Source organism: Dendropsophus ebraccatus, chromosome 8 (assembly GCF_027789765.1).
Source record: "Dendropsophus ebraccatus isolate aDenEbr1 chromosome 8, aDenEbr1.pat, whole genome shotgun sequence".
NCBI lineage: Eukaryota > Metazoa > Chordata > Amphibia > Anura > Hylidae > Dendropsophus > Dendropsophus ebraccatus.
In genome coordinates, this window is record NC_091461.1 from 31,541,580 (window position 1) to 31,557,163 (window position 15,584).

General features: G+C 41.6%; 1 protein-coding gene across 6 annotated transcripts in view; it reads right to left on the reverse strand.

Moving 5' to 3' along the window:
* EXOC6 (exocyst complex component 6) overlaps nt 1-15,584 on the reverse strand; it is a 213,150-nt gene that overhangs the window by 20,605 nt on the left and 176,961 nt on the right. For all 6 annotated transcript variants that reach the window (XM_069980107.1, XM_069980112.1, XM_069980109.1 and 3 more), the window contains one exon: nt 9,552-9,625. In XM_069980107.1, coding sequence (XP_069836208.1) covers nt 9,552-9,625 — 74 coding nt within the window. The remainder of the gene's footprint in view (nt 1-9,551; nt 9,626-15,584) is intronic.

Consider the following 15,584-nt stretch of genomic DNA (forward strand, 5'->3'; position numbering starts at 1 on the left):
GGATGCCACCATAGAAAGTACTGGAAAATATGGATATAGCCATAGGCTGGTATCCAGATTTTCCCCGGCAACCCTAGGGCGGCATCCAACTTCTGCAGGCACGGGGAATCAAACTCTGAGCTTTCGGGTTCAGTTAACGTCGCCAAACCCGAACAATTTGACAGGTCCGCTCAACCCTAAGCACAGGTGAGTTTCAGTCAAATGATCTACAGCTACATCACAAGTGGGTTTCAGTCTGCGACAAAGTCAGCTAAGCTGTTGTGATATCACTAGTGGCTGTGTCCTCACAAGTTAGATACCCTGCCATTACAGCATGGGGGTTTTATTCAGGTGTATTTTAGTCACGTAACAAATTTCACTTAGGGCAGTATTACACATGATTTTTCTACGTTTAAACGATAAACGATCTCAAACGACCGTTATGATGAACGATCTTAATCATTCACCCTATTACACAGGGCGATGATCATTACTTACGGTTGTTTTTGTGCTTGCCCTTTCCTGGTTGATAGACCAGGGAGCAACCGAATGACGGGTTATTACTCCGAACAATGTTTGAACGTATTGTGAATGATGAAAATAGGTCCAGATTCTATCAAACGATGAGCGATTTCTCGTTGGTCGTTTAATCGTTTCCTGCTATTACACAAAACTATTATTGTTCAAATCTGAACAATCTAACAATTATTTTTATTTTTTTCATGTGTGGCAATAAGTCTTTGAGGACTGCAATTCTATAAAAAGACAGTTTTTGGCTCGATTTACCTTCATTCCAGCTCCACTGCCAAAGCCGGCACACTTGGGGTGTATGAGTAACTGCGGAGCGGCACATACTACGAGGACAGTAAACATGTGGGGCAGAATCACACCTATTAAGTCAGTCAGGAACAGGGAAGAAAAAAAATTCCAAAGGCTACTACAATTTCTTGGTCTCTCCAAGAAGGTGAGAAGAGCGAGCACTAATTGGGAAGGGAATCCAAGTGGAGCGGTGAGCGGCACACATTCTTCGGAGCTCAATCCATCTCCTGAGATCAATTACAACTTCTCAAATGTGTTAAGGTTGGTCCATTGACCTTAACACCAGAAGATGTGAAAGGCTCCCCAGAACAAATACTCATTTTCCGAGTGCAGCAGCTGGAAGCTCGGAATGGTGGGGATTACTTCCAAATGTAGAGATTAGAGCAAAAGAAAACTCTCGGATAGTCTGGGCTCTGATAAATAAAAAAAAAAAAAAAAAAAAAAAAAAGGATTTCCTCGCTCAGCTCCTCAGATACGCTGAAAAGTCACTTTCAAAAGGGAATATATTCAGATGATTTATTTAGGGAAACAAAGTGGTCGGGTGGAATTTCAGAATTCGATGCAGCAATATACAATTTCTGGAGGTGACGAGACATTATACAGAGAGATCATATGGCTTTCCTGGCAATTCCATCCTGCCGCTGATAACCTGCTGGAATGGCACAAAGGATTATGTTCTAGTAGCCCGGTCATTTCCTTACCAAACATTCTTCTTCGTCTATTTTATATATCTCTGAACTAAAGAGGCGTTTATCTAGGATCCATCTATCTTTCCATCTACTTTATACACTTCAGAAGTAACCAGGCGTTTATCTATGATCTCACATCTATCCATTTATCTGATAGCCCTATTTCACGTAACGATTATCGTTCATAGACTCGCTCCAACGGCCGCTCGTTAACGAGCACTTAACGATTTTTTTAAGCGAACAATAACACATAATACGTGTGGGAACGTGAACGATATCTGTAGTGTAACGATTTTTTTTTGCGGTCGTTAAATTGTTACATGGTCGTTTAAAACTTGGGGAAATGTAGGTAGACATTTCAAGAACGACTGAAAGATTTTTTTATTCAACGAAAAGATTAGCAAATTATTGTTGAAAGACCAACGATTTTTTTTCGACATGTTGAAAAAAAATAGTGAACGACTCAACGGCGATTTCGCTGTTGTCGTTCGCTCGTTTACAGCTATTCCACAGAACGAATATCGTTAACGAGCGGTCGTTTGAACGATTTTATGAACGATAATCGTTCGAAAAAGTTCCGTGGAATAGGACCTTGAGTTAGACGAAATAACTAGAACCCCCTTATTTTTATATAGTCAAGTTGAACATTTCCTGACCCATTTGCAATCACCTTTAAGAACTCCTTTTTTTCAGTCTGTGCTGTTATAGAAATCTGTTTGTTTTAGGGGTATGATAGGTCAGACCTAGGAGCCATATTAGACGGCCCAACATATGGGGTAAGCGAGCCCCGATCTGCTAGATCTATTACATGGCTGCATGGACATAGTTAGCGATGTCTGTGCAGCCCTTGCTTTGAAGAGGTACTCTGGTGTTGGTATATAGAAAATAATTAAGGTGTTATATTTACCTCTCCTGGTGTCTTCTTACCGTGTCTCGGAGCCATTACTGACCCCTCCACAGATGAACCCGTTTCTGCAGTGACAGCCTGCCCAGACAAACACTAGGTGCGACGCTGTCTCATCTCCATCAGTGCTTGTCTAAGCAGGCTGTCACTGGAGAGACAGCAGGTTTGTCTGTGGCAGTGACGGCGATCAGGAGGGCTCCAGAAAAACCCAAAGAGGTAAGCGTAACCGTTTTATTTTCTATATATTGACCTTGGAGTACCCCTTTAATTAGCCATCAGCCATGCATCAGCTAGTACATGGAGTAATGCACAACTGATGATTTTAAACAACAATGAGCCGACAACAATGAGCCGATAAGTGAACGATTTACTCTTTGGCTTTTCATTATTAAAGGGAATGATGTCTGCCCGATTCAACCTGCTCCATGTAATAGGGCCCTAACAGGGTTCTAAAGGAGAATGATCGTTGGGGCACACCTAACAGGAGGATTCTGTGACCTGAGCTGCTAAGTTGATGGATATATTAAGCTCTACTGTTCTCTCATCTCAATATGGACAGACAAGCACAACATTTGCAGACAGAAGCTTGATGTGAGGTATGGACCAGGACTTTGTCTGATTGTAGCCAAGAAACACACAGAAACTGCTACTCTATTACCGATACTGGTGTCCTTAAAAGCTTGCATTAATCTCTGCAGTGATTTAAGGGGCCGTCGTTGTGTTTTATGGTGATATGTTGACAAAGTTCTCTTCTGTGCTGTTAAATCGGGCTTTGACTTCTGACCACAGCTACTTCTGTCTGCAGGTGTTTTGGCAGTCCTCACCACATCCATCAACGATATAAGCTGTGTGACTGAGAAAAAGGGGATAATAGCGGTGATGGTGGGTGTGTCAGGAACAGTTTAGCTTGATTATATAAAGACATGGGTGTTCTAGTTATTTTGTCCAGAAGAAGTTTGAAGAAGTAGAGAGGAGGATGTCAAGAGAGTCCCAACCCAGGGTAAAAGTGTGCTCTGCCGAAACTTTAGAAGGAGAATAAGTAGAATACTTGAGAGTAGAGAGAATACTTGTGCCCGTGTTTTTACTCTTTTGTCTTTACACCACCTATTGCCCACCAGTGTCGGGTGACCCGTCCTAGAGGCTGACAAAAGCCCCAGACCTTGTTACCTGGGATGAGCAGAGTGGTAAGAGTTCTCAGATGACACCCACGCTGCGAGAGAGTACATAGGCTTCTAGCAACTTTGCTCTATCCGGATCAGTTCCTCTTTCATCAGGATACTGTCCTGCACTTTTAGACTGGTTCTCGGCATGGGTTGGGATGATCCCTGACTTGCCCTCTCTAAGTGTGAGTACAGTACTGAATAGTGTGTGGAAGTGCTGCAGTCAAGAAAAGAGTGCTTATATATCTCATGTGCGTCCATTCACTACAGAGCCTGACCCAAAAACTCCATAGGAGACCACACAGAGGTATGATAAGACATGATAACAGAGTTGGTGAAGTAACCCTGCAAGGCAAAGTATTGCCAATACTATTCCTCATATTACATTATGACTGGCTGGTAGGTTTTGGAATAACATTAGGCATGGCATAAGGCATTGCTTTCACAGCCTATAAAAAAATGGAATTCCAAAACTAAAAAACACTTTATGGAGACCACGTTACCAGTATGGACATGAGGCGTGTTGTTGAGATAACTGGCTTCTATTAAGTAGCTGGTGATTGGCAGGGAGATCAAACTGTTTCATTTACAGGTCAAGTATTCTTTAGAAAATGAAGGGCAATCCTATCCTGCTGATGTGAGGTTGAGCTGTGCTGTCTGCTCCAGTCCCACACCTCCTGCTCTGCAGCCGGGATGTTCAGACGCTCATTGGCATTAGACTCTACCTGTCATCAGCTCCTCTGAGCCAGGACACATCAGGGGCCTGACCTGGGGCCACTGTCCGGGTGGGCAGGTAAACCCTCAGCTACTGGACCAACTTCCTTATCTTTCATATGCTAGAACCATGCAAGAGTATCATATTTTAGCCAAAAAAACAGAAGCCTGACCTTTCCAAGGAATTCCACAAAAGGAAAAGGCTCAGTTACTTTCCAACAAACACTCGAAGAAAAAGCTGTCATTCAGCGTATTACTCGGAGAGCGTCACGCGAAAACAAACAGAGAGCGGCTGTGCAGTGGAATAGCAGAATGATATGGAGATCTTATCAATGTAATGTCCACAGCGATGATCCTAACAACAACACGACATTCCATTTCTACGGCCGACAGACATTTCTATACAGGGAGACTTTGGGAACATTCCACAGCGGAAATTCAGAATTCTACTTGTCTCCTGGTAGCGGGAGCAGTGCATTGTGGGAGTTTAGAGAGCCATTATTAGGATACATTATATGATTTTCCAACATCATTTCTGTATGAGGTGCTTATGGTTTTTAAGCTCTCGCAGGGTGGGTCAGCAACTGGCTGAGCAGGCTGTCAGTGAGCGGGGGAAATCTGCTGCGATAAGGTACATGTGAATGGACCCTTAGGCGGCATTCACACGTTCCATGGGTTTAGCTGTCGGTATAAGGTGTATGAATCTCTCCTGACTGTCCAACAGATGATGGAAAATCACTGTCCAGCCTCTTTGTTCTGGGAGAGATAAGCCGCAGCCAGAGCTCTCTGGTAGGGGCCAGATGGGAGAGAGAACTGATCGTTCTGCCATTAGTTATTGAGAGACTTCTGGGGAAGTAAGAATGGACTACAGTATACTGTCAGCTGCCAGAGGGGTAAGGGCACCAATTCTTTTCACAGCAGATTAGCACCAACGGGAGAAAATAAAATTATGAAAACTTTTTTTTCTTGAAGAAACACTGCAAATGACTTTCAAATGTGAGATTTGACAACCCTCTAAAACCTCAGTGGTATACATTAATGTCCTAGTACTGGTATAGCGATAACATACTGTATATGGCAATGATGTATGCACTTAGATTAGATGTAAGACAACTATATGTTTCTGGACTGTGCAAGCCAATTGGAGTATCCACCGAAACTGCACACGAACATAGGAACTTACAAATTCCAAAACTAACATATATATTAGGGTAGGTCTAATGGTAAAAGAACAATACAAAAAAAGAGAAAAAAAAAATCTTGAATGGAAAGAGTAAGACCATAACAGAAACTGGGCTAAAATATAATTTATGAGTGGCCTTCCTACCAGACAACCCATGGAATTAGAGATTGAGGAACATTCAGGTATGTACATACAGGACAGATGTCATGTCAGATCTTAAGCTCTAGTGTTACTTGTCCATTATTCCTCATTCACGATCCACTTTGGGAACTGTAACCTTTCTGCAAGGTTTTCCGCTACACAGAGGTTCTTGTTTTGGGCTACAAGCTCAGGGGAGAAGAATAATTCCACTAACCCTGACACAAGACCCGCTGAAGCCCAGGGGGCTCCTAATGATGTAACTTAAGTGTTTGCAAAACCATGTTTTCTTCTGAGATGTGGTATCAATTTCACCCACCAGAAGAAGGATCGGCGATAACCGCTATTCACTGAAGAATATTACCAATATCATCCATACCTACATATCGATGTACTTCTTACAGTCTTTTTTCTGGCTTTAACATCATACATTATTTCATTACACTTACAGGCTGGGTTCACACTACGTATATTTCAGTCAGTATTGTGGTCCTCATATTGCAACCAAAACCAGGAGTGGATTAAAAACACAGAAAGGATCTGTTCATACAATGTTGTAATTGAGTGGATGGCCGCCATTTAATGGCAAATATTTGCTGTTATTTTAAAACAACGGCTGTTATATTGAAATAATGGCCGTTATTTACTGTTATATGGCGGACATCCACTCAATTTCACCATTGTGTGAACAGATCCTTTCTGTGTTTTTAATCCACTCCTGGTTTTGGTTGCAATATGAGGACCACAATACTGACTGAAATATATGTAGTGTGAAGCCAGCCACAAACTGTATGCTTTAGAAACATAATAATAATGGACAATCAGCTCTCTATATTCATTGTTGTAAGTTATGGAAAAAACAATAAATAAAACAAAAATATATTTAAAAAAATTACACACACACACATATATATATATATATATATATATATATATATATATAATATATATATATATATATATATATATATCTATATATATATAAATTTATTTATATACTGTACATTGTAAAGCAAAAACTCCAGTAAATGATTTCACGACCATATATCATCTTTCTATACCAAGCTGCTCTCTTAACGGAACATTTGGAGGGATTTAGCACGCAAAAAATACAAGATCCGTGGTATCAAGAACTGTATAGAGCAGCAGCAAATCCCCACAGAAAACCCCTCCTGCTCTAACAGTTCCTGACATGGATAGAGGTGGCAGCAGAGAGTAATATGTCAGACTGGAAAGAATACACCATTTCCTGAAGAGCACACAGCAGATGATAAGTACTGAAAGACCTGAGATTTATTCAAAAGAAATAAATTTACAAATATGAACTTTCTGAAACCAGTTAATAAAAAAAAAATCTGCAGAATTTCCCTTTAAGTGAAAGAAACCCATCTAAATAACCTAACACGCAATTATAGTCACTAAACCCATATGTGTAACATTTCTGTCTGATCAGTATATGACACTAGTATTTCCCTCAGTAAGTGGTGTACAATGCAGCAGCTCCACCAGCCTCGCCCACACAGGAACTCCCAGCAATATAGAAGGCACCAATGAGAAGCCGAGTTACTTGCAGCCAGTCAGTTGTCTGAACACAGCCCGATCTGTCTAGGAGTATGCAGCTGTGGAAACTTCCTCAGGGTGGTTATCATCCACCACAACAATAAGCGGCCAGCAATTACCTTATTACTCCGAAGGTTACATTGAAGTATGACTGACAGGAATAAGCACTTGCCATTTCTGATCAGAAAAGGTATTTATAGGTTATCAGAGTCGAACACTTTCATCTTGCTGAACGGCTAAAAGCAGCTTTTACAAGCCCTTTAACAGATAGACCTAATTCACTCACTTATACCTAGATAACACTGCTGCAGTTCACTGTTACTGTCATTTGCTATAATAATGAGGGGCACATGAGCCAAGTGGGTCCATTCTAGACAAGACTATGCAATCCATGTAAGTAATGTCTGATACAAGTATAGGTGGAGACATATGTGGTGGCTGGGATATCTGAGCAAAAAACTCGTCATCATGTGGTTTCTCAAATTAATTGTCAACGTCCATATGGTTTTGCAGGTTAAACAGAAATGTAGATACTGACAATCGGTAGGACACCTACGCCAATTCTGTGTCATAAGTGCATGTCGGTGCGGGTTTCGGCTGCACCCTGGCCGTGTTGTGACTACTACATGTGCCTCCACCTTGTGAATGATTTTTAAATTAAGTCAGATAGGATATGTTCTCTTTGTATGCATAAGATTGTTGCCAAACTGGAAACATGTTCATTACACACTGTTGATAGTCACCGGGACTGTAATCCTTAAAGGAGTTTGTGTGAAGATATAAAAAAAAAAAAAAAAAAAAAAAAAAAAGATACTCACCTGCCCTAAATCCCCTGCTGCTTGTGTCACAATGGTCCCCAGTCTGGATGAGAAGTTCCTATTGACACACAGGAGACACTCACTTACAGGCTGTAGTGATGTTTTTCCCTTGGATAACGATTGGCTGAGCAGGTGCTTCCGGTGTTTCGATAGGAAAGTGGAAAACATTATTAAACCAGGAACCACTGGAAAGAGGCAAGGGATCAGGGCAGGCAAGTATAGTTTTTTTTCCTCTCACAATTTTATAGTGTGGGACAACCCTTTTGACAATAGAATAAAGTGTGTTTGAATGCATGGCTTCTGGAAACCTCATTGGAATGTGGAATGTGGAATGTTAGAATGGGGGGGGGGGGGGGGCAGTTCCATAGTTTGCTGTTCTATAGTATGAACAGTGAATGGAGGCTGAATGCTTGATCACCACTCCCCTAGAAGCAGGGGCGGGTTAACTTTACCATAGGGCCTGAGCTGTTGACCAACCTTGGCAGCCCCCACCCCACTGTAACTTTGGCAGCACTAGGGTGGTGTCCATAGTACAGGTTAGATAATGTTATGATGCCCTGATTTGTGCAAAATTGCGGGGGGAAGAAGTAGCATTTTTTTGCAAATCATGGTAGAACTGTAGCCAGGAGATAATACACCACTGAAAGTATAAGTCTTTTTGGGTGGCCATGGGCCCCCCAGGAGCTCAGGGCCCCGGGCTACCACCCAAAAAGGACCTATTATAATCCACTACTGCCTGGAAGAAGGCTTGGGTCCCTCCTTCTACTGACCTATGTAGTTCTTGGTGTTCATACATTTCTCTCCTATCATGTAGATAGGTGACAAATTTGTTTCAGAGGGTAACCTCCTAGGAGAGGCTTAAAGCGACTCTGTACCCACAATCTGACCCCCCCAAACCACTTGTACCGTCAGATAGCTGCTTTTAATCCAAGATCTGTCCTGCAGTCCGTTCGGCAGGTGATGCAGTTATTGTCATAAAAAATGTATTTTAAAATTGCAGCCCCGTGTCCTACGGGCGTATCTGTGCCCTAACTTTGCACCACCCCTCCGTCCCTCCTCCCCAACCTCTTCATCATTAGGAATGCCAATGGAACATTTACTTCTGTTTGAACATTGCACAGGTGTCTTAACGATCCAGCCCATGTTCCGGGCTGCCACAGGTGGGGATTAGGAAGCAATCTGCCTGGAGCATTCCTAATAATGAGGAGGGCGGGGAGGAGGAGGGACGGAGGGGTGGTGCAAAGTTAGGGCACAGATACGCCCGTAGGGCACTAAGCTGCAATTTTAAAAGTAATGTTTTATGACAATAACTGCATCACCTGCCCAACGGACCACAGGACAGATCTTGGATTAAAAGCAGCTATCCGAAGGTACAAGTGGTTTGGGGGGTCAGATTGTGGGTACAGAGTCACTTTAACTGAAGTGAAAGGTCTCTTTGAAGTAACACTGAGTTCCACAAAGTAGATGTAGTTACTTGAGATTGATCTTCTTGCCACTCTGGATTAGTTCTAATGTAAAATTTTAAGTTACAGATGCATGGTTATGAGCAATATACTGTAAGAAATATAGATAAATAAGACGTCTTACTTGTCGGAGGTCAATGAATGCTAACTGCAGTGTATCTTCCTGGAATCCAGGGACAGGGTCAGAACTGGCAAACACTGAAAAAAGCAAATGGTATACTGATTACACTGGTATCTGGTAATATGAAAACATTGGTACAATATTAGATGCCACTTGTACACCCATGACTCAGCTGCACACCAGTTCCAAAGATCTGGCTGAAGGAAACCCCATATAAACCTTCTAGTACAACTGATTCACATAGAACCTGTTAGACTGTATTAATATTACATGACCTTACATTTCTCCCTACAGAAAAATAGTCACAGTGTTAGTTAAACCTTTTCAGCTAAACCTTTTTCACTATGTAGCTGGTCACCCAATATACATAAATGAAGATGTGGGCTGAGTTACAACCACATGATCCAGCTGCAATAATAAAATGAATGGGGGCAGCTGATCTGGGATGAAACAGATGACACTGTAGGAATACTGGTGGTGACTGTGCATTATATGGACAAAAAGTCACCATGATCATAAGGTAATGTCCAATTACAAGTTGACTGAGCACCAGAAAGTTTTTTTTTGTTTGTTTGTTTTTTTAAATGAGAAATGGCTATTAACACAGGACAACCAACACTGTGAAGCAGCTCTACCAAGTCTATTACTGAAAACAGTTCCAAAATATATTATTTCAATTAAGTCAATGACCAACCAATCGTAGCGTGGTTAAGCAAAATCTACTTTGCACTAGCTCTGTGCTCTTGCCAACAGAGGGTTCTGAGTGGAGAGTCCCTTTTAGGCCATATGCCCAATGGGGTATATGGGCAGGGCTTTTCCTGATTGCACGGTTCCCTTTATTACATCCATATGCCCTAACAGTGTATAAAGACAGGAGTCATCCTGGCATGTTGTCTCAGTATTTCAGTCCAATTCTTTCTATGATCATTGTACAAACAGGACATGTATTAGTGCACATAGGGGGATATTTACTGACAAATCTAAAAACACGATTTTGTCAATCTTTTAGGCTACAAAATCGACAGATTTATGTATCATACAGACAAAACACAAAACAAAATGTAAAAATTAGATTGGTTGAAGGGGTAATGGAAGCACTACAGCCTATTCATCAATAACCGGTGCTCAGCAAAATGGGGGTAGACATAGAAGACACTGCGGTGCTTGCTCAACCACCTCACACAGCTGAGTTAGACCCTCATCAATCTAATATCGATGACCTAAGGGAGAAGCCAACAATGTGTACAGCCTGGATAACGCCTATATAAATATACATATTAAATGTATTGTTATTATCATTTTTAGCCATGGGAGCTTTTGGGTGACAGATGACATCCATTAGGGGCAGCCATCCAAGGTAATATTTTGTAATGGGGTAGCCTATTGTCTTCTTCTGGAACTCATCTTATATAGAATGAAGAATATGCTGGCATACCACATAAAATCCAGAGCCTTTTTACTACGGGAAGCAAATACATTTTTGTGAATGAGGCCAAGAGCATGCAACCAGCTATGTCTGTAACAGCAAGTCAAGTCAAGTCTATAGAGCAAAGGTGAGATGACTTAAGGTGGTATTGCTGTAAATCCTTAAAGGTATAAAATCATTGACAATCATTGTAATTGGTATTTACAATATTTCATAAAAAGCACTTTACATGCAAGTCTTTATTACTTCATTTGTTATGAGCCGCTTGTAAAATTCCCATCATTTACTGCAAGAGCCTTAAATCTGTATTCTTAACGTGTCAGTCCCGCACCTTTCTTCTCTCAATTACTTTACATTTTCAAGAGCTTCTCTGCCTTAAGTTCAAAACATGCAACATGCTATGATCATGGAGAGGGCTTACTGACGCCCCGAGGGGAACGATTATAGGACGCTTCTCAATGATACTAATTCTCAAGCTGTCAACATATTTTAAACATCGGCTTTTGTTCTAGCGTCTGCTCCGTGGAAAAATCTACTCCTGGTGAGACAGCCATTAAAAAAAGAAACTTTTAGAGGTGGGAGTGAGCTTAACGTGCACACATCAAGTGTAAGCCCCTAAGCACCGGCCTGGAATGCTATTCTCTACCTCTAAAGTGGTTGTCACCATAGAGATGTCTGGAGAGAGTGACTTTTCATTGGAAGTCTTTAGGGAAAAGAACCTTAAAGGGAAGTTAAACGCTAAGATTACCCAAATTGTAGCATCTGTCAAATATGGAATTGTCCATAACATTCGGGCTGGGTGGTTTAAATTGCACCACATTGTTTCCATATCATTGAGTGTCATAACCATACAATACAGTCATTCGGTAAAAGCCTTGATAATATCTTGACTTCCACCTAGTCCACCTCACGCCTGTCTCTACTGTGGATAAGTCTTTCTCAATGATGCTGTGTTCCATTCATTTGGTGTTTTTGCGGGAAGAACAGCCCGGTGTGACCATCTCCATTACAAAACAAGGAGATCCATAACAAAATTGATCAGTCATCCAAAGCGTTCAATGTTTATAGCATCGGACCACCATCTAATGTTATTGTGGATTCCTAACTCTACCCCAATGACAGATGTCAGGGGAGAGACAGGTCAGGTAAGCTGGATTTTAAGCCAAGAAAGAGAAGGGTCAGACATAATGGTCTTCAACATTCCCAACATGTTTGTTCTGGTGGAAATAAGCTACTGCCAGAGGTGTCAGGCAGCAATTTTCTCCTCTCTCTGCATTCACAATACATGTTGAGTTGAGAATGTACGTGTGTATGGGGATCAGGATAGCTGTTAGCTATCTGAAATGTATGGCTGACTTCATCATATGGCTAGATTAAAGTGTCACTATTATTTTTCGCTGGCGGCAGGATATGCTGTCAAAATTCTGCCACCGCGCTCCATGTGCAGGCTTGAGCTGGTGACGGAATTCTTACAGCAGCGCCATTGTATACAATGCAACCAACGGCACTGCTGGATGAATTCTAGATTTTGACAGCATATCCTGCCGCCAGCGATAGATGACAGTTACACTTTAAAGCAGTCTATTAGGCCTTATTCACACAGACAATTGTATAGCCCATTGCTTTCTATTGAGCTATTCACACGTTTCATTTTGTTCCCCAATCTGCTCCATGAGAAAATAGGACATGTCATATTTTGGACAAGATCACGACACAAATTCCCCATACAGGTCTATGAGATCTGTGTTTTTCAAGGATTTCACAGATCTCACATTTGTTTAAATCCATGCAACCTGTGAAAAACACGGAAGTGATATAATAAGTGTAATTTAATAAGCGTTAAACAGTATGCAAAGTGGATGCAACCACGGATGGTTTTTCATGGATCACGGAGGTAGATAGCGGACTTCATCCATGGACCTTGAAAATAGCTTAATGTGTAAATAAGGCCTTAGTCTTGGGACTCAGCTGGCTATAGACTGGTAAATTTCACCTACCACACAGCTTAAACAGCCACTTCTAGTGGGTGGGATGGTCGGGTTTTAGTTTTGTTCTGTGAAAAACCTTCCAGATTTACATAAGATGTGCGCCATAGTAATGAATTTGTGGGGAAAAAGACAGACACAAACGTCAGCATAACAGCTTAAAACGCACGCATTATAAGTAGATGAGGCCCTATCTGTCCAAGTTTTATCTATACATTACAAATGTTCAAAGTGATTTCCAATGGTGACATGGTAGACGTCCATGTGGTTGAGTAAGGCCAGGATATGCTGTCTGCACATGTGCCATATCTTCAGCTGCAGACTCTATTGTTAGGGTCCTATTACAAGGAGGGATTTTTAACGATTAACGACTAACAAGATTGTTTATCGTTAACCTGAAATCATTCACCATATTACACAGAACGTTAATCTTTAGATACCATTGTGACTACGATCGTTATTGCGATCGTTACTATGATGTGCAGCTGATAGCGATATGTTTTGCTGCAGTACAAAAGATGTGATTGGCTGAGGACTGGACGTTTTCCTGCTCGTCGGCTGATCACTGTTACTTTTACATGAGCCAAATATTGGCTGAAGGAGGGTGTCTAGCAACGCTCCTGGCCGATAATAAAAAGGGCCTTTACAATAAAGTGTTATTCCAAGTTACTTAGATCCTGTGGCCAAAAGAACAGAAACATTGCGGCCTTTAAAGAGACCCCAGAAAAAAGTCAAATGTTGATAGATATGAAGATCGTGAAGGCCAGGGGACAATGGCGAATTCCTTCTTACATGGCCAATCTGGTGTTCTTTGATATATTCAGGTATCTTTAGGCATCCAAATGGAAGTGTGGAGGTTTGCCATCCTGCTGGTAGACTATGTTTGTCAGATCCTCCATACTAGTTGGCTTGGTCAACTTTCTAGGATTATGCATGTGCACGTCTGGACATGTGCACGTCTCGTTCACGGTCTCTTCTAATGGAGGACTCAAAGTCAGTCTCCCCAATATGACGAGGCAAGTGCTATAAAGTTGAGGGTCCGCGAGACAGATTTTGCACTGGGGCCCAACAGCTTCAAGTTATGTCTCTGTTTGCAGAATACGAACAACCATCGGCCAACAGGAACAGGTGCTGCCTACAGGACACTACTGTGTATTGATAGTGCCTTATAACAATCAATGCCCCTTGACTGCTTCCAAGTTTATGAATGAAAAACAAATGGGACGTGCGGCAGCCGCTACCTCTGTACTGCGGAGCTGTCAGATCAGTCCTGGCCGGCAATAATAAACCACTGCAGAGGAGCACAGCAGTAGTAAACAAAGGAACCAAGTTTTACGGGACACCAGAAAGACGAAAGTGCATCCTATCTGCCTTATATCCTTCCCTGGGGAGGGACTAATCAAGTGATCGCTCCTATACAGATGGCCGGGCCTAATTTATTCTTCACATTACAGACCTGCCCTTATGAATGCCATCACAACACATCATATATCACGGCCTCCGGTTTGGAATGTCATATTTCCTCGCCGTGCTGTGACTTATAATGTATACGGCTCTAAAGCATTGCACTTTGCCTCTTTAAAATCATTAGAAATATAGAGATGGGGAGAGAAGGCCATGGCTTCTATATTACAGGCAAGTAAGAAAAAGGACTGAAGAGGCTTTCCTCTTCTAAAGAAGCAATAATCTGAATCTAGATGAGTTCACAATAATAAATACTACTATGGACCCTCAATCCCCCCCACTAGTAGCTAGCCCACGGACCCTTGTCGGTTCACAACAGCTTGGACCTGAGTCGGTCCCTGTGGTCAAGCAATAAAGAAAATAAGAATATAATGGAAGGTATGATTATTGTCATGTCATCAAACTATAGTGCTCACACAATATTGTGCTGTTTAGCTTATAGCAGCCAATAAAAAGTACAGCCAGAGTATGCTGAATTTAAATGTTTTTTGGGGGGCTCTGTACAGTTTGTGGTGGCCATGCTGGTTTAAAGCTCAATTATTGGGCAAATGAGCCTTTGTGAGACTACTCAATTCCAAATATGCCGCCTGTGTATAAGGGCCAGCAATCGACTGACAAACCTCTTTCCACTCTGACACAGTCCTCTCTGCTGCCACCACTGTCCATGTCAGGAACTGTCCAGAGCTGTAGCAAATCCCTACACTAATATGCTCAGGAGGTGCTACACCTAATGTAATTCTACCATGCTGAATGTATGTTACCACAATTTTATATCTATATAATATACCGAATGTTATTACTGTTGTTTCTATATTCTTTGTTAACTTGTTGTACAAACATGTTAACTTTACTGTTGGCACTAACGTCAGTGCTTATAGATTTTCTCTTTTGTAATATGTTCTTAAAAAACCTAATAAAAACATTGAACTAGAAAACCTCTCCTTCTCTGGACAATTCCTGACATGGACAGAGGTGGCAGCAGGGAGCACGGTGTCAGACTGAAAAGAATAGAGCAGGACATACAGTAGCTGATAAGTACTGGAAAACTGTTGGCAGAAAAATCCCCCCTGGTCCATCTAGTCTGCCCTTTTAGTATTTCCCTTCTTATTATCTTAGGGTAGATATATGTTTATCCCACGATTTTACTATCTATTTAATGTA